The sequence below is a fragment of the Gavia stellata genome, chromosome 17, assembly GCF_030936135.1.
Source record: "Gavia stellata isolate bGavSte3 chromosome 17, bGavSte3.hap2, whole genome shotgun sequence".
Taxonomy (NCBI): domain Eukaryota; kingdom Metazoa; phylum Chordata; class Aves; order Gaviiformes; family Gaviidae; genus Gavia; species Gavia stellata.
Window position 1 is genome coordinate 17,885,173 of NC_082610.1, and position 18,918 is coordinate 17,904,090.

At 39.7% G+C, this 18,918-nt stretch overlaps 1 protein-coding gene across 1 annotated transcript in view; it reads left to right on the forward strand.

Moving 5' to 3' along the window:
* Positions 1-18,918, forward strand: part of TRPM5 (transient receptor potential cation channel subfamily M member 5) — a 40,320-nt gene that overhangs the window by 10,325 nt on the left and 11,077 nt on the right. The window contains exons 6-17 of the mRNA XM_059825701.1: positions 559-750; positions 2,082-2,184; positions 2,938-3,056; positions 3,702-4,052; positions 6,585-6,716; positions 7,886-8,009; positions 10,092-10,237; positions 11,009-11,121; positions 12,673-12,768; positions 15,153-15,411; positions 16,716-16,834; positions 17,355-17,487. Coding sequence (XP_059681684.1) covers positions 559-750; positions 2,082-2,184; positions 2,938-3,056; positions 3,702-4,052; positions 6,585-6,716; positions 7,886-8,009; positions 10,092-10,237; positions 11,009-11,121; positions 12,673-12,768; positions 15,153-15,411; positions 16,716-16,834; positions 17,355-17,487 — 1,887 coding nt within the window. The remainder of the gene's footprint in view (positions 1-558; positions 751-2,081; positions 2,185-2,937; positions 3,057-3,701; positions 4,053-6,584; positions 6,717-7,885; positions 8,010-10,091; positions 10,238-11,008; positions 11,122-12,672; positions 12,769-15,152; positions 15,412-16,715; positions 16,835-17,354; positions 17,488-18,918) is intronic.

The window sequence follows — 18,918 nt, forward strand, 5'->3', positions numbered from 1 at the left end:
TGGCAGCAAATAGTCATTGTTGCAATTATGATGCCATAGCCTCTGCTTTCCTCTCTCAACAACCTGCCTGACTCATTCTAATTGCACAAGTAACAGAATTATTAGCCTTTAACTCTTGCAGTTGCTATGCTTCAGTGTTTTTTTTCCTGTGGCCCAGTGTTGTATTCCCACTGGCAAATTCCTGATTTTCAGAACGTATCACCAGGTTTAGCAGCCAGAAAAGCCTGCTGAGAATTTCTGTATAGCGTTCCTCTCACACTTGACTATGTTGAAATATAAACTGCAGGGGGAAAAAAAAAGTCAAGAACAAAAAAGTTTTATGCATTGTTTGTCCAAATCAGGTTGCTTAGCTACTCAGCAGATGTGTCATGAAAAGAAGTATACATGGACAACCTGCAACAGAATCAGAAAAATCCTAATAGCTTAGAGGAGTCTGGACTGACTCCGTAGTGAATCTGGTTTAGGTACACATTTATTCCTAATTTGCAAGAAATCCTTCTCTTGAATAACATTTTCTTTCCATATATGAATTCTAAAAATGTACTTTTTAAACTACAGAGAATTTGCAGCGGTTTGGAAAATTCTGCTCCCTGGCTGATCTTAGCAGGGTCTGGAGGTACAGCTGACATCTTGGCTGCATTCATGAATGACCCGCAGCTTATCATGCCAGAAGCTGTTGAAAAGCAATTTAAGGAGAAATTCCCTGCAGAAAGCTTCTTGTGGAAGGACATTCTCCAATGGACAGAAACAGTGAGATCATATGTTTAATCATTACATGCATCATGTTCACAAGCTCTCTCCTACCACATCTATCTATCTTCAGTAGTCCCTTCAGTACAGGTTTGAGAAGAAGATGACCAGAAGTTTTGGGTACTCCACTGCTCTGACACTAGTGTCATAGAATATAGCTCTAACATTAAAATCAAGTGCTCAGCTGATCATACAAACTACTCTGTCCTAGTGATTCAGCTGAACACTTAGGTCTCTGTCCTTCCTCAGTTATTTCCTCAAGTAACAGCCAGCACCCAGGAACCCCACAGTCCTTCTGGAGGACATGAAGCATTATTTATACTCCACAGCTGTGGAGCTTGTACAGCTGTGACAGAAGAGACCTAATTCATGACCTACAGCTGTTAAATGGAAACCTAATTGTGGATAAGCATGAATAAATTAAAAAGAATGAAGGGTGTTTAGAAATTATCTATTGTCAGTTATGCATGTTCTTAAAAAAAGACAAAACAGATTCACAGATTTTCCTTACTCTCTGTCTTGAGGCACACTTGCTGGACTTAAACCACTATGCATAAGTGTTCAAGAAACAAAAAAACACTTTGAGATTGTCTTTATGTGAAGATTGAAGAGCACTGTGTGCCTCTGAGATAAACCAAGTCCACTTGACCTGACTCACTACAGTCCCTGCCCTAATCCTGAGCTTTAAAAGTTCCACATATTAATTCCGTTAGGGAGAACTTTGCCAGATCACTAACACAAGGGGATAGAAGGGCATCTAGAAGCAATATTGCCAGATGCTCACAAAGTCTCGCTGCAGCTGCAATGCGAGAAAGAGAACTCAATAAATAGAGAAGCAGAAGGAAAGAGAAGAGTACTGTATATATCAATATTTGATGACTTTTACTCAAAGACAACTTAGAGACTATGCTTTTAAATAAACTCTGAGAGCAAAACTTAAATGTCAAAGCAGGAAAAGGTAAAACAAAACTAGCGGTATGCTGGCCACAGCATGACTATGAGTCAAATAAGAATGTGAGTTAAGGAAGGATCTTTTAATTAAAGCACTGCTCTGGTACTCAGGATATCCAAGTTCTGTTCCTCCCACCCTGTTAGGTGTTTTTGGAAAAGGTAGTAACTCCCTCCTTGCCCTAGGACTTATTTATATGTGGGAAACTAATGAGGTTTGGCAAGAAGACAAATAACATTTGTCTTCTTGCCAAACCTCAGCTTTACAATTAGAACGCAAGTTTTTGGGAAATACTGTATGGGTGATCTCCACTGGGCTCTTAGACATTAATATATAGCAGTAGGACAATGCGTAAAATGATTTTTGTTTCAACTCCCAATAGATTCAGAACATTATTTCACACCAACATCTTCTAACTCTGCACAGCTTTGAGCAAGATGGTGCAGAAGAACTAGACACAGTCATTTTAAAAGCTTTAGTAAAAGGTAAGAACAAGAGACACAGCACAGTGTAATACTTGTCTTATTTGACTTCTTCTATGCCATAAGTGTATTTCATTCTTGCCCAGAGCAAGTTCAGTTGGCTGTTGGATCAGTTTTCATTTCTGATGCAGAGTTCTTCTGTTTGCTTATTGACAAATTAACTGTGGTGGTTACCATAGCTCTTGTAACCTTGCTTTAAACTAGTGTTTGCTTTTTAATCTCATGCTATTGTATAGTACTATTTTAATCGCTCCTTTATTTCACTACTTGCTTCTCTTAGTAGTAGAGGTTATAGAAAAACTGAAATACACTGGAGCAGTTATTCCAATTACAAGCCATTAAAAAACAAGCAAGCAAACAAACCACCACCACAAGTAGACCTGAACTACCTCAGTTCCAGAAACAATCCATTTCTCCTGTAAGAAATCTTCCCTGTATTTTCTAAAAGAACACATTACTTACTCTGCCACCCATTTCAGTTTGTGTTAACTTAATTGTTTGTGTTAACCTAAATTTAGCGGGGGGGGGGGGGGGGGGGGGGGGGGGAGAATTCAGCTAGCAAAAATTAATATTTTTCAATATTAATATTTTTTAAGTTAGGAAAAAAAAGCTGTGAAGAGTTCCTGGTTAAGCAACCCACAGATCTGTGATAGCTGAAGGAGAGCTTGTATCGCTAATTGAATTACCAATACTATAATAAATTAAACATATCAAATGTAAAGTACTGAGTTTCTTTGCACTTCCTATTTTTGCCAGCCTGTAAAAGTCACAGTCAGGAGGCTCAGGAATATCTGGAAGAACTGAAGCTGGCAGTGGCCTGGAATAGAGTGGACATAGCTAAGAGTGAAATATTCAACGGTGGCGTGGAGTGGAAGGTACCAGATTTTAATTGACTTGGAGGGCAATTGGTGTATAATCCAACGTGTACAGGACACTGAAACATCTCAATAGAAGGCTTCAGTTTTTAACACTACCTGCATTCTCCACTAAGAGATTGGGCAGTGGCAGTATGCTTCCTTAGGCTGTTTGTCTTTCTGGTCCCCTATATGATAATAGCTAAAGAAATAATTCAGCTAAAGGAATAATTCAGTGGTCATGGTCTCTTTCTTGAGCTCTTTGTGGGCAAGAATCTCCCCCCCCCACCCTTACGTACAGACCTTTAAAGCAAACAAACCTGAGCTTACAAAGCAAAGGAAGCATGCAGATATTACTGTTAGAAGACAGTGGAAACAGTAACATTCTTCCTAACTGCCATATAAAAAACCCAGTGTGGTGGATACCTAACATCACCACAGCTCCTACAGCACGCTATTTGTGGTGATGTTTTAACATTAACGCTTACATAGACATTTTGTCACAGAAAAATGAAGAGAGTTCTACTGCTCTCTCTCATGGTACCCATTGTTGACCTGGTGGAAAAAAAAATGTGCATGTCCTCATGTTAAATCTTACCTCCCTCCTCATCCATCCATGATTAACCCCAAAACCAATTTTTTTTTTCTCCCCCTTCATCAATCTAGTCCTGTGACCTGGAGGAAGTGATGATGGATGCTCTGGTCAATGACAAACCAGAATTCGTAAAATTATTTATTGACAATGGGGCTAACATATCCGAATTCCTGACATACAGTCGTCTGCAGAGACTATACTGTTCCATTTCTCAGAAATGTCTCCTCTATGAACTTCTACTGAAGAAACATGAAGAAAGCAAGCTGACCTTGGCAGGGCTCACTGGTCAACAGCATAAGGAACAGAAGGAGATCTGCCCAGTCTTCACTCTTAGTGAGGTCTCTAGAGTTCTCAAGGATTTTCTCCATGATGCATGCAAAGATTTCTATCAAAATCTCGGACATGGAGGCAAGAAGAAATCCGTGAGTTACAGCTTTCCACCATCAGAATTTGAAAATTTTTAACTAGGTCTAGCCTTTGGGGATGGGGCAGGGAAGGAAAGGGAAGATGAAAGAAACAGTCACTTAAGTTTCTCATTCCTTTTTTCAGCTCATTATTATTACAGCTAAAACAGTTTGATCTTTTTAATTTCAGAATTAAAAAGGAAAAGAAAGGAATTTCTAAGACAGACAGGTTGTGATTCCTCTTTCTCCCTGCCTGCACGTGGGGTTTTATAGCAAGTTTCACTGTACCTTGAACTAGTGCTAAGATATGGCCTCTGTTTCAGGATCTGCAGAGGCCCCTATATCTCACACTCTTCTAGTGCAACTGCCACAGATTCTTCTTCATTCTAGCTCCTTGCATGTGGAGAATAGTTTGTTACTCTTATTAGCCTCACATGCATAGGAACAGATTCAATGAAAGATTCAAAGCAGAAGTACTTGAAAGACAACAATTTCTAGGAGAAAGACAAGCAAGCGATGGCCATTTTCAATCCCAGGTCTGAAAGTGGTAATCTTTGTACATAAAACTATTCCCAGATTTATACTGTGTAGGAGTAGATTGGATATTCAATAATGTACAGTACAGTACATTGTGGCTTGATGGGCATGGTGCTGTGTGGTGTGGGTGGGTTGTTTTGGTGTGGCTTGTGGTGTGTTTTGTGGTTTGTGGGTGGTTTTGGTTTTTTGTGGGTGTGTGGTTTTTTGGGTTTTTTTTTAATGGTTGGACTTGATGATCTTACAGGTCTTTTCCAACCCTAGTGATTCTGTGAAAAATTCTGTGAAATGACACTTGCCTTTAGATCATTATAGTCTTGTTATTGAGTGACACAACACACAGGAAGAAATAAGAACAACTGTGTGAAGTGGCCCTGGCAAGCAGCCTGGCCAACACCTGACCAGGATAACATGCAATGGGTATCACTGTGGAATGTCTGTAGTGCACTGTCCACAACTGTGCAATAGATATACCACCATTTTTGCATTTTGACAGTTTATTTAACATTGCAAGAACTTTGGTACTTATGAGTTTCAAAAGCATTGGAAATAAGTTTGGATGCATGATTTCAAAAGAGAGGTATAGAGAAATTTCATTAAGATCAGTTTTAGACAAACTAAACAATTAAACCTTTTGATATTTGCCAAGTTCTAGTTTCATCTTAAAACTTCTTAAACTAAAAAATAAATTTAAAAAAATTCTCACTCAAGAGCTTCAATCACTTTTGCTTTCATAAAGCCTAGCTAAATTAATTAGTATTATGAAAACCTAAGTTTGAATCTAGTCAGGATTTCTTTGTTCACAGGGACAGCCAATTTGAAGCAATACCTTTGAAGTCATTAAGCAGACTCCAGACTCACAAATTTTACAGAAATAAAAATTTGCCCCAGAAATCTCACTTACCTTTGTGGGACTTGGCAGTAAGTGAGCTAAAGCCAAGTGCTGTAGATAAGGCCCAGTTCAGATACCAGACCACACTGCCTACTAGCTTTTTTTCCATTAAAAGCTTCTTGCCATGACTGCCACCAGCAGCTCAATCCCATTATCACTGGCAACAGAAAGAGCATCACTGAACTGGGATACCAGTGTCACTGCTGCTAAATTGCATGTCTTATTTCAAGTTAGGAACTAGTGGTTACAAAGACTGATGAGACTTTTGGGATATCTTTGTCTCCTGCAAGGTTTTCAGTGCAATTCAGTTGCTTAAATAGCTCACTACAAACTGAAGAAAAAAAAAAAACAACACACCACCACCACCTCCAAGAAATGCCATTAAAACTATGGGATTCTGTACAAATTTAAGAGATTAAAATTCTATCCTCACAAAAACTTGTTTTATTAGAAGAAAAATCTCCACTCTGGCTGCTTCTCATTAACACAATAGATATAAAGGCAGTTTTTAAGTATACTTAAAGCTCACAACTTGACCTAAGTTGCCATGCTTCCTCTGGAGAGTTTTTTTATCAAATGCTAAAGGAATAAGCAGTGCTCTACTTAAAATACTCCCCGCATGAGGGAGAGATTTCTCAAAGGAAAGACTAAAAAGAGGGCATTGACGTACTTCATTCTTGTTCTGTACAGGGCCTTGGCAAGATTTATTTCTGTTGAAATAAAATGCCTTTTGTTCCCTTTTCTCTGAAACCATGTCTTCTGTGGCAGTTGAGCAGAATCCAATATAACTGAAGGCAAGCTCAGATTAGTTAATCACAGGTTTGTCTTGTATGATATTACACACCAGCAGTGAAACCCTGGCCTTAATAAAGTCAATGAGAGCTTTACCATTGACTTCAATGGAGTCACGGTTTCATCCACAACGTTCTCACACATATTGAGTTATATCTGGGACACAAGGGTCCTTTGATTCATAACAGAATGAACTAATTACCTCCCAGTCCTACAGAAAAGAAAAAGAAAAATCAAAAGTAGCTGGGAAGGCCAAGAGCAGCTTAGATCATGTCATTTGCATGGAATAAGACTGCAAATGCAGGTTTTAATTTCTACAAACCATATTTCAGGATAAAATGAATACAAAGCGATTACCTGGGCCCTTGGATATGAACCAGAAAAGTGAAAATCCTTGGAGAGACTTGTTTGTATGGGCAGTACTTCAAAACCGGCACAAGATGGCAAACTATTTCTGGGCTATGGTAAGCTTTGAGCTATAGCTGCTTCAGGTGAAACGTTGGCATATTTCAAGTGTATGAGACAGTTTTTTGCTCAGCCTTGCAGCTCAGATGACAGACAGGTTTGTTTCCAAAATAAGAGATGTGGCATTTATAGGGCCTTTCATCTCTATGTGGCTCATGCCAGCAGCGGCCAGAGGACCTGACGGAGAGGGAGGGCAGAGCAGCAGCAGGTGTAAATCAGCACAGCCTGAAACACTGCTGATTAACTTCAGCTGCAGAGTTGGCCCTCCTCTTCCTTGCTGCTCACAACTTGCCAGTCTTGGATTTTGTTCCTTCTACAATAGGTCAATTGTTTGGGTTCTAGCACGATCAAGAGGGAAGACAGTGCAATCGAGCATCTCTAGCTTACGTGCTGTATGCATAGGAACAACAGCATCACGCTCTCAAAGGCTGAGCTTCAAGCTGGCATAATTGGCTCCTGTTTTACAATCCTCCACAACCGAGGCCCTGTCTCGTGCATCTGGAGTGCAGTGCCATAGCTTCCCTCCCCACACAGAGCCAGACACAGCTATCGGGCTCCATCCCTGAGCTGCCAGACTGCTGCATCTGGCACAGGGCAGGGGGGGGAGTCACGGGGAGGGACAAAGTGCAGCACAGCTCTTCAGGCAGCGTCTGTGTGTGTGTGCATGCAGACACATCTGCACCTTGCAGGGCCTTGTGTTTGTGGAGCCCTATTACCAGAAGGCACGTTTCTCTGCCGTGTGCCACTGTCGTGCCTCTGCCAGCTGAGCTCCCTCCTTTCCTGTATGTCCTTATGCAGGGTCTCAGCACAGCCATGTTTGAGGTATCTTGGCACTATGAGACTATTTTGCTCTATTTCCATAATGCATTCTTCTCCTTTCAGTCTTTGACTGCTAACCCAAATCAGGCCCCTCTAAGGTCAATCAAACCCAGAAGCCTCCAGCTTTATAAGGCACAAGAACTAGTAATAAGTGGTTTTCAATTCTCAAACTGTCATTTCAATCGACATTTTGGACTTCCAAGTCTGAAGAATCTTCCCTCCAATACAAAGGGGAGACATGCATGAATTATTTTTTTTTTTTTGTTAGATGTGTTCCTTAGCGAAGTCTCCCCAGTTCAGAAATGCCCTCCAGCACATGGTAACAGCAGCACCCCTTTCAATTCTACAGGGTCAGGAGGGTGTAGCTTCAGCTCTGGCAGCCTGCAAGATCCTTAAAGAGATGTCCCGCCTGGAGACAAAGACCAAAGTAGCATGTATAATGAAAGAGGCCAAGTATGAGCAGCTCGCTGTTGGTAAGTAACAGCACGTTTTTAACGGCATCAAAAATTTAAGAAGTGATTGCCATTGGAAGGCAGGCAAGTGAAAAAAAAATACTGTTTCAGTTGTAAAAGGTCAACTGTCATAAATAATTTAACAGCCTTGCAGCACAGGCAGTCCCAAACATTCAAATACCACAGAAGAAGGACTTAAAAACCAATCATTTTGGAAAAATCAGTGTTCCAAGACTGGCCCCGGGGATGCGTGGAAGAAATTACTCTCCTGCTGCATGTTGGTATTTTAAGTGTCTGATCTGGGGATAAGGTGCATTACAGTGATGGGCAAGACAGAATAACCAAAAATACTTCCAGCCTCAGAGCAGTCTGACTTTCCTGCAATATCAAGTTTGCTCTGTAAGGGCCACTAGAGCAACAAGTTTTAAGGTTTATCTTTGCTGCTAAAAATAATTTGAGATTACCTCATCCAGAAGAGGACTAACTGCACTGCAAAACTGTGACAGAGGCTCAGACTGGCTTCGCAGCAGAGAAGCCGCACCTCCCTGCAGCAGAAAGCGTTCAGCAGAGAGCGTTCAGTCATCTGCAATGTCAGAACGCCAAGCCTTCTCCCCTTTGGCTGGTTTAAAAACAAATGCCTGCGCACAAGCTTCTCCGCTGATCTACCTTCAGTCCAATCCGTACCTGAAGGTAGCACTGCTGTTCACAGAGGGCTTTGAAGTACACCACACATGGAAATGCAGAGGCTCTTTCTCTCCCCTTAGAGCTAGTACACCAAGCAGCTGAAGGCCCATGCAGACACTGCTACGTTATTTATACACAGATCACATTTTCCCCTTTTCTCATGGGGCCATAATTATTTACAAAAAAAAAAAAAATTCAGGTTCTCATATAATCACAGGGCTCCACTAATTTAGTCATGGAATTACAGGGCCTAATCCAATACACAGAAGTCTGCTCCTTGGCTTTGGTATGTATTAGATCAGATCCTTAATTTTCATTACTGGCCCGGATAGCACTGTCAACATTAAGTACAGTGAACATTCTTTAAGATAGATAAATACCACATCAACTCCAAAAGAAGTCTCTATATCAGCTTATAATAAGTGAACTTGATCCTTTCCCCATCCCTCACAGTGTAACAACAAGGTGTAGGCTGGCCTAGGAAAGGTACCGAAATCAAGTGAATCGGCAGAATGAAACAGACACAAGAAGTCAGATCTTGTCTGATGAGAAAACCTTGACTTTTTGGACCATTTATCCTAGTTTCTGAGCTCCAGGACCAGCTTCTCTAGAAACAGAACTACGCCACAACACTCTACCAAGTCTAATATTATTTTATGTCACATAGTTATATCTTAAAACCAAGGATTTGTTGCTTACAAGCCAAAGCTGAGCTGCTCCTTATGTTTAGTCTATTGAGGAGAGTGGGGACAGCTTGGCAACTCATTCTTCAGAGTGTTAGATGATCACCCAAGAGATACAGTTTTGCCTGATACTGCCTAAAGCTCCACGAGGCAGCTACAGATGAGGGAGCATAACAAATATTGACATGTTTCCAAGAAGATTCTTATGCTGTCTGTAGAGGAACTGAGAAAGAAAAATTGATCCTCAGATCAAACAATGGAAAAAACCACCCCTAACTGTTCGAAGCCCCAGGCTGAGAAGGGAGCATGCAGGTAGAAAGAGGTGAGAGGGAGGTACCGAGACATTTACTCCATGCTTTTCTGCAAATACTGGGTATTTGAAAGTTACAGTGATTTTTTTTTTTTTTTTTTTTTTTTTTTTTTTTTACGAAGGCAAATCTATTTCGTCCACCCTCTGCCCCAACACATATGCATACATGCATAAAGCCATAGCAAGTTATTCTTGTGTCCAGCATCATTCCTCTCTCCCTCCCACCTCCTCTTAGCTCTGTCAGGCTCTTTTCAACCACTTCAGCCTTGTAGAACTCTCTGGTGCAGCAAGGAGGGTCTGGCAGCACTCAGGCTTTGCTGCCACTGTGCTGTGCCCTACACACATCACTCTCTTGCCTGACATTCATTTTTTATTTCTTCTTTTAAATTACAAGATCTGTTTGTCTATGTTTCCTTCATTTGGCAGAACTGTTCAGTGACTGCTACCACAATAGTGAGGAGAGAGCATTTGCTCTGTTGGTGAGGAAAAATCAGTACTGGAGCAAAACCACCTGCCTTCAGCTGGCTACAGAAGCAGATGCAAAGTCTTTCTTCGCACATGACGGTGTCCAGGTAAGTTCTACAGACCCTTCCCTCACCACCTCTACCCCCAGGGCCTTTAAGCGTGATGTTGAACACAGAAGAGGATAGTGCAGCAACTGAACAACCCCATGAAATGTCTTCCCCTAAGAGACATTCTTCGGAGACAGGACTCTTCCCTCTCCCTAGCACCATACAAAGAGGACGTTACACCGCATCCTTGACAAAGCAATACAGTTCCCCCTTTCCCCTCCCTTTCATCCAGTTAGCCCACAAACCAGTGCGCTGAGGACAAGGTTTAGCCCTTATTCCATCCTGTGCTTTTTCTTCCTTCCTTGCTCACAGAGAAACATCAGGAAAGCACTTTAAATCTGCTTGACGCATAATGAAGCTGCTCCAAGATGTGAGGTAACTCCATATTCAAATTCAAGGAAGAGCTCACTGATAAAAGTTAAATCAAATTACCATTAAGCTTTGCCCTCACAACCTGAATTGTCTCCACATACACAAAGTTAAATTAAGAGTGATGGTGCTTTTAGCTCCCAGTGCCTGACTTGCACTTTCTTAGTACTACAGATGTTGCTTAATTCCACTTGACTTGCTGTTCTTTCCACTGTCCTTTTCATAACCCTTTGCATACTCAACATCATCTGTGGAAGGATACGCGGGGCTCCCGTTTGCTGTGAAGGTGTGCCTGCTCTTTAGGTTTTCAGAGTATTCACTGTCTTAGGAGCCACAGAAGCACTTCATCTGCACATATGTTTTTGAGATGTTAAAACCATCTCTTGTTTTCTTGACTTTCAGGCCTTCCTGACAAAAATATGGTGGGGAGACATGTCTACAAGCACACAGATCCTGAAGTTAATCTGTGGATTCTGGTGTCCTTTCCTAATCTACACAAATTTAATAGCGTTCAGGTACAAACATAACTGTTCAGGTGCAAGAGATAAGTAAGGGATGAAAAACAAGCCATAAAAAATATCCAGACTCAAAATTTCTCACCCAAGTAATAAAAACAGTAATATTGCCTCAGAGTGTCAACAGAAGGACTGCACCACTATTAACCAAATCAGTTTTCTGCAGGACTGAGTGATTTGTGTATCCTGTACTAGTGCCTATTCTAATACTTAAAAGGTCAATGCCACAGTTTCACATAGATCACTTCTATTTTGCACAGTCCACAGAAAAGCCTGTTGGAATTCTGTCAGCTCCAGATTCTACAGTGATGTGTGGAACATCTCCAGGTATAGCACCATCTATTTCTAGATTTGGAGATGGCTGGTTCAAACCTTAGTATCGTGTATAGAAAACCAGCCATCACAAAGCAGTATTATCAGCCACAAGCCTTATATCTTATCAAGGAAAACCGCCATCACAAAGCAGTATTAACAGCCATCACAAAGCAGTATTAACAGCCATCACAAAGCAGTATTAACAGCCATCACAAAGCAGTATTAACAGCCACAAACCTCCATAGCCATAAGTCAAGCTTAAAAACACAGGACTGACATGAAATCAATTAAGATTTTCAAAATCAGTGTCTTGTGAGATCTCTTTATTAGTCTTCTGCAGGCACAGCTTTGGAGTTTGTAGTTTGCAGCTTTTTGTCACAGTGAAGATGGCTAGAATCTTAGACTTTCTTAAAAAAACCAAACCAAACCAAACAAACAAAAACATCAGAAAAAAAAGCAGCCAAGATGCTCAGGCAGTCATAAGAACCCAGGAACTGAAACTTTAAGAAAACCTCGTAGTATTGTGAGAATCATATACAAATCATCAGAATTGGCATTATGGAATGACATGCTATTATGAAATATACGTTTCTTAACTGTTAAACTACTTAAAAAGCAAGAGGAATACTTGTTTGGCACTGCTGACTCAGGACTTTCCTTCTGCCAGTATCACTAAAGATGACCTTCTTGTCATAGTGGCTGCCAAATTCACAAATTCAAGTAATTTAATGTGAAATTCTGGCAAAGTTTTCATGGAAAGGTTTAAATTATGATTCATAATCAAAGTAAGCCTTTCCAAATTTGTTCTGTTGAGGACATTTTTTGCCTCCTTTCCCTGGAAATGCAAGAGTTGATACCATGTTCCCTACTGCTTCTGGCATTTCCTCTCTTAATTGCTACTAAGAGTAATCAGGAATGGAACACTGGGGTATTGTCTTCTAGGACTGACTGAGGGTTTATTTCTGCTCAAACACTAAGTAAACCAAGGAAACTGAGCATCCTGCTCCATTTTTGTGAAGCATGCCAATTATCACTTCTCTGAATCTTGTGGATGACTTCAGCCTTCTCCTTACAAATAAACAGAATTTACAGAGATAAGGATTACACATTATTTGATAGCTTCTCAGCAGAGCAAGTCCAAGACAAGTACATGCTAGCAGTTTTGTATGAGTGCCAATTTAGTAGTGAAAAATTGCTAACTATAATCTTTCAACTAATGAGTTTATTTCCTTACAGCGAGGAAAAACAATCAAAGAATGAGCCAGAGCCATTTAGAGAGCTGGACAGTTTAGACACAGAGAGGACTCTGTTTTTTTCCAAGGAAGAAGATAGGTAAGTTTAAAACCATTAGTTAATATAACTTTTGTGACAACAATCAAAGAACAGGACACTTCTTGTGGATTAATGACCAGCTAATGATCTAAGGAGCATCTGAAGGACCAAGAAAGTCATTACTCCTCAGAAAGTGCCCTCCGATTACTGCTGCTGTTGGTCTCTAAAAGGAACATAGAAAATAAACATGGATATATCACTGTTTTAAGGAGACTTTACTTGTTCTGAGCAGGTAATTTCTACAGAACAAGGAATCTGCTTAATACCTGGGGAATCAGAAAGCATTTCCTGAGATTCCCTTCAGCTCGTGATGGCTGATGTACATTGGACTTAGGAACTAAGCCCCTATGGGATTACTGAGCTGAGCAGAAAGAAGGTTCTCCGCAAAACCTTGTATTATTTGAGTGCATCACTACATACTTTCCTCCAAAGGCAGCAACAGAAGTACTTGCAAACATCACTACCTGGGAATTTTATATTAAGTCAGCTTCCCACCATACCAGTGCTCTTCATTTGTATTTTAAAAGATGGGCCCTGAGGAACCTGACGTACAACAACAAACTTGTAAGTTAGAGGGAGCATCACACAAATGAGTAACTGAGCACAAAGATTTTGTCAGTTGCCCATTGTCGCTCATAGATCTGTGATTCAGAACTTCTGAATCCCACCCTATACCTCTGCCACACATTCATCACCAAAACCTGGGAGGCCACACAGCCTTAAGTCAGGATAGGAAGACTTTTGATTAGCACACAGTCCTCTTAATGGCTAAATAGTGCCAAATAGCCACTTGTATTAAGCATGTGCTTTTCAATGATTTAAAGAGAACTTCAGAAATATATGAACAGTAGCGAGGAAGCATCATCCGCTGTATGAAGTGCTGGACCAAGTCAGAGTTATTAGGTTCTATTTTTACCTCTGGCATTTAACTGCCGGTATATTGGAGAAAATAATTATTTCTTCTCTCTTCCTCCCTAACCTATAAAATAGGTGTAACACCATCTGCCTCTTGGGAGCTATTTGTAAGCAATGCCATAAAGACTTCCATATCTTGAGTGAAGCGTGGTTTGGTCATTACATTATGCGTTCTACTTCCTATTATCTTACCAATTTATTTAAACAAAGAGGCTCTCTCCCTCCCAGATCTATTTCAGCATTTTACAGTAAAGCTGCAATTATCTGTTTATGATATTAGCCTGTTACCATGGGAATGTATCTTATGATGTCATAAATTGAGAGGTAGTACGGAATCAGGCACATAGAAGAGACTAGCTGTGAGGACAAACTTCTCCTTGTAACAAATGTATTTAATAATTAGCAAGAACATCAGGGGAAATTAAAAACCAGCAAAGAGTCATTGTTTATTTTTTGTGAGGTGAAATTGAAAACATGCCCCAGTGTGCACATCCTTCCTTGGAGATCACACCTCTCAGAATCACAAAATTAAAGCTCCAATAACATCTCTAGCTTACACAGGAGAGCAATTTATGTGGAAACAAAAACCCCACACTAAGATCAGATTGCTATCGAATACAAAGAACTTGCATTCTGTGCACAGGATAATTTCCATTGCCAATACATTGCACTTCATGTTCCAAAACACAGCAAAAACAACTGTAGGTGTACAGGTCAAATTTCCCTTCAGTTACCAAAATACTTGCATAATTCCACAATAGTCAAAGACTACCTTAATAAATAATTTATGAGGTCAACTTATTTTGCTAAAAGGCTTCTATATTACTTTTTTTGAAGTTTACTCTAATTTAATCATAACAGGCAAGATGCCAGCGCTTACAGTTGTGTAAAGGACTAAAGTATTCCTTCAGTACTTCTCTCAGACTTCAGCAAGGACAGTCAAGAAACACATGCTTAGTATGATCCAGCACTTTTGAGACTGGGTCAAAAAGAGGAATTGTTTAAAGTCACAGCAAAAACAACAAGAACTTCCGCATGCAAACACTGAAAGAAATTTTTAGAGCCAAAATAATTAAGAACTGACTCACAAACTACATTGGCCATTTGCTTTTCTTTCCTATTATTTAGGATGATGAAGAGCAATTAGCCAACTTCGCCCTCTCCTTGCGTATTTGCACAGTGTTTGTACTACATGCAGGAACACAATGAAGTTACAAATCAAATTAACACAACAAAACTGAAATAACAAGAATATGCATTTAAGTCTGATGTAACTTTGTTTTTTTTTTTACTTGAAATATTTCTGCTATGGTAATGTGATTGCTCTGACTTTTACAGCCTTCCTCCTTGCCGTCCCCAGCATCTACCTATTACTATCTCACAAGAAGCTTTATATAGAATACTGAGCCTATTCCCATGAACTAATTTTAGGAAATTGTCACCAAGCCTATATTCTTTTTGTTTTGCAGAGGAAACGGTAAATTGGAAAAGCAGAACCCTTCCAAAAACACAGCGTGGGCGACATTCATGTTTACTCGGTGGAGAAAATTCTGGAGTGCCCCTGTAACTGTTTTTATGGGGAATGTTATAATGTATTTTGCTTTTCTGTTTCTATTTACTTATGTCCTTTTACTGGACTTTAAACCACCTCCACCTGAGGGTCCATCTGCTAAAGAAATTATACTTTACTGCTGGGTTTTTACCATGGTCTTGGAAGAAATCCGACAGGTCAGTAACCTACATCATCTTAGGCATAACACAGTAAAACTTGAGGCAGTATTTTTTAATAGATTTACAATCTGTATAACTGTACAAGCTTGAAGATTTCAAGTGTTAGGTGCAGTTTTGCACAGAAGAGCAATACAGCACTTACCTTATCCAAAACACTCCACCTCTCTCTCCCAGAGCAAGCTCTTCCTCCACCATCTAAACCTGTAGCTCCGCCTCTGTTTGTCCATCCTGCTCCAGCCGTAGCTAAGTCAAGTGGGCTGCTAAGTTGCAGGTGTCCTTCACTTTGCAAAGTATCTCTCTGATTTCAGTCCCCAGAACTAGGTCCTCCCACAAGGAACAACGTAAATTGGAAGTTATATTCTACACCTGGAAACACACCAGACAGCTCTACATACTTTTAAGAGGTTCTTCCCCCCTGGGGACTGTTTAAAAAAACAAGTAAATTAATTCAGATGATTCGTGTTTTTCCTAAAATACTTCTCAACTCAAAACATTAGCAGATCTCTTTTTGGTTTGCTTTTCTTAAAAAAAAAACAAACCCCCAAACTTCTCCATTACTCTCTCAGTTACTGGCTTTAGAATGTCCTCAGCTCAACAACCGAAATAATGTGTGAACAATGGTTCTAGTGTGTTGCCAACTGTGGGTGCATAAAGCTGTCCTCTTTAGACATGAAAAAGCAGTTATAAACATTTACTCTGGAAGAACAAAGAGGTGTTCATTATTTAAGCAATAGGGACAGTGAAGGGGATCCCAGTTTGCTACAATTTATTTGAAAATATGCAGCAAGGCCATAACCAGAGGAGGACATGGAAAATATTTGGATCAAAGAACATTTCATTATAAACCTGTAAAACATGAAGAGTGCCAGGCTAAACCCAATTAAGAAACCCAACTCTTTGCCTAGATAATCAAATGTGCGCTCACTGACAATTCCAGTATACAAATGCCAAATCTGTTCATGCTGTTTAGATAGCAGTATCTAGAAACTGAACTTTGACTGAAAGTTGTTGCATTGTTTAACAGCCCAAAGGCTGACAAAATCTTAAATCAGGCCTCAAAAATTCTTAAGGCTAATATCACAAGAATAAAAAGGTTTGATTTTTTTCTTTTTCATCCAACTTTTGTATTTTAAGACAGTAAATCGAGCTTATGTTTTCAAGCTTTTTTTCCTCTTACACTAGGAACTTGGTTTTGCTCTTTGCAATGAAAGAGAAAAGGGAAACGGGTATTATGTTAAAACTCGCAATGAAATAGTGAAACTGGAAACAGATCAATCCCAATGCTTATTCCTCTTTTTCAGAGTTTCTATACAGATGAAGACACAAATTTAATGAAAAAATTTAAACTGTATGTGGAGGATAACTGGAATAAATGTGATATGGTGACCATCTTCCTCTTCATAATTGGGGTAACCTGCAGGTATATATCTGTTCCATGTGATGCCATCAGCATCAGAAGCAAGGACTATGTATGTCCACTGACAGGGAAGTCTCATGTGCACATGAGGGCAGGCTATGACATTTACTTTTACAAGCTTTGAGACATGTTTCTCCAATAAAAGCCTCTAAAATTCCGTGGAATCATAGAAGTTGCTCCAGAGACCACAAAAAGACATATTGGTATTCAAACACATGTACAGAAAAGCTCTGCTTTTTTGTTGTTGTTGTTGTTGGCAATCACTTTTAGTCAATGTTTTTTTTTTTTTTTTAAAATAAATCTCATTGAAGCCAAGACAGAGAATACAGTGTCCCTCCATGGCTATTTCTCATCAACACACAGACATTATATTACATTCCTCTTACAGGCTTATGCAACCGCAGCCCTGAAGCACTTGCCTTTTCCTGACGAGGCTATGTCCGGAAACTGAGTGTGATATTTGAGAAAATACTTCTCGGCAGTACTTGCTGAGATCTGATATTTCATTTCATGTGTTCTGCAGGATGCTGAACTCGACTTTTCAAGCTGGCCGTACAATACTTGCCATTGATTTTATGGTGTTTACACTTAGACTTATACATATTTTTGCAATTCACAAACAGCTTGGACCAAAGATCATAATTGTGGAAAGGATGGTAAGTGTGCAGTGTCTCTCAGACAAATGCTTGTGCTTTCTAAAAAACTGAGAGTAGGAAGTCTTCTCTTTACAAAGGAAATCAGTATATAATCTATCTTTATATGTTTAAGGCTTGTCATTTTGCATATTTTCCCTTATTTATCATGAGTATTAGATGCAGTAAGTTTGAAATAGATCCTTCCAAAGAGCTCGGTAGTGTAATAGGTTGGTCCCAATTTACTAATCCTGATACTTTTACCTAATCATTTATCTTCAGATCTGGCAAATAAGGAGTAGAGTGTCTTTGACTTACTGCCATTCCTCCTACTTCATAAGCTGTGTGCATTCTGAGCAAAGACCTCAGACAGAGGACAGGCCATTTACAGAAGGGCAGGGCATTTACTGAATGTCTCTGCTCCACTTGGGGAAATAGATTATGTTATTTGCAAGAAGTGTGAAAAAAAATCTGTGAAAAAGGATAGTTGCAAGTTCCCACAGGATTTGTTCTTACTTGTACTTTGTAGCTCCAAGTTACAATGAAAACATATTAGTACTTTGTGAGCATATGTTAGAAGATGTTGATGAAAGGTCTTTATTTATTACCGCTCTCCTGCAGGAAATGAGACGTTAGGACTACAGTTACTGTGCTTGGGTATGCGTTGGTATGTTGAAGTAGCTTTTTATTTAGGCATGTTAATCCTCTAGGCCTATTAGCTCATGGTAACTGATTAGTAGGAGTTCATGTAATTGTAAGTGCTATTACAGAATCTACAAATATTTGATCTGTGACTCACAGCAGAGCTCAGTAAAAGCTCTGCAGTCTAAACAAGCCTATACATTGAATAAACATAACTACCAAGCTATTTGGATTTGTCTACAAATGCAATAACTGGGACTCTAACATGACATTTGCTTGGACTAGCAAAAGGGTAAATGGCAAATAAATATTTGTTCTTGAACATTATCTAACTTACAGCATTAGCAGACTTTTATTGTAAGAGAACAAGTCAGGTCTACAGCTCCTAATCCTTCCTCGCTGCATACCAAGCTAAACCAGGGCCCTGAACAAATATGGTGCTGTGTCTACTATGTTGGCATCTGAAGTCATATGAGATAACACACAGATTAAGAAGATGCAAATAAGAACATAAACAGCAACCTAGACAAAACCATAAAATAGGACCTTTCATCTTCCCCCCATCCAAGCCAACACAATGCCTTAGCTTTGGTAGTTCAATGTTGAACCTTATATCAAACGAAAGAACAGTGACAGTTACTTCAGTAAATGATACCTTCTTGAAAGGTTCATCAAGTGGGTTCAAGCAAGATCATTTCCCTTACTTAAACAGAGAAGCAATCCAAGATTGTCTCTTATTGTCTTTCTCCTTTTTAACCTTGCTACCAAATTGCTGAGACAAACCTGGTAGCTGCTAAAATGGCAGTTCAATGC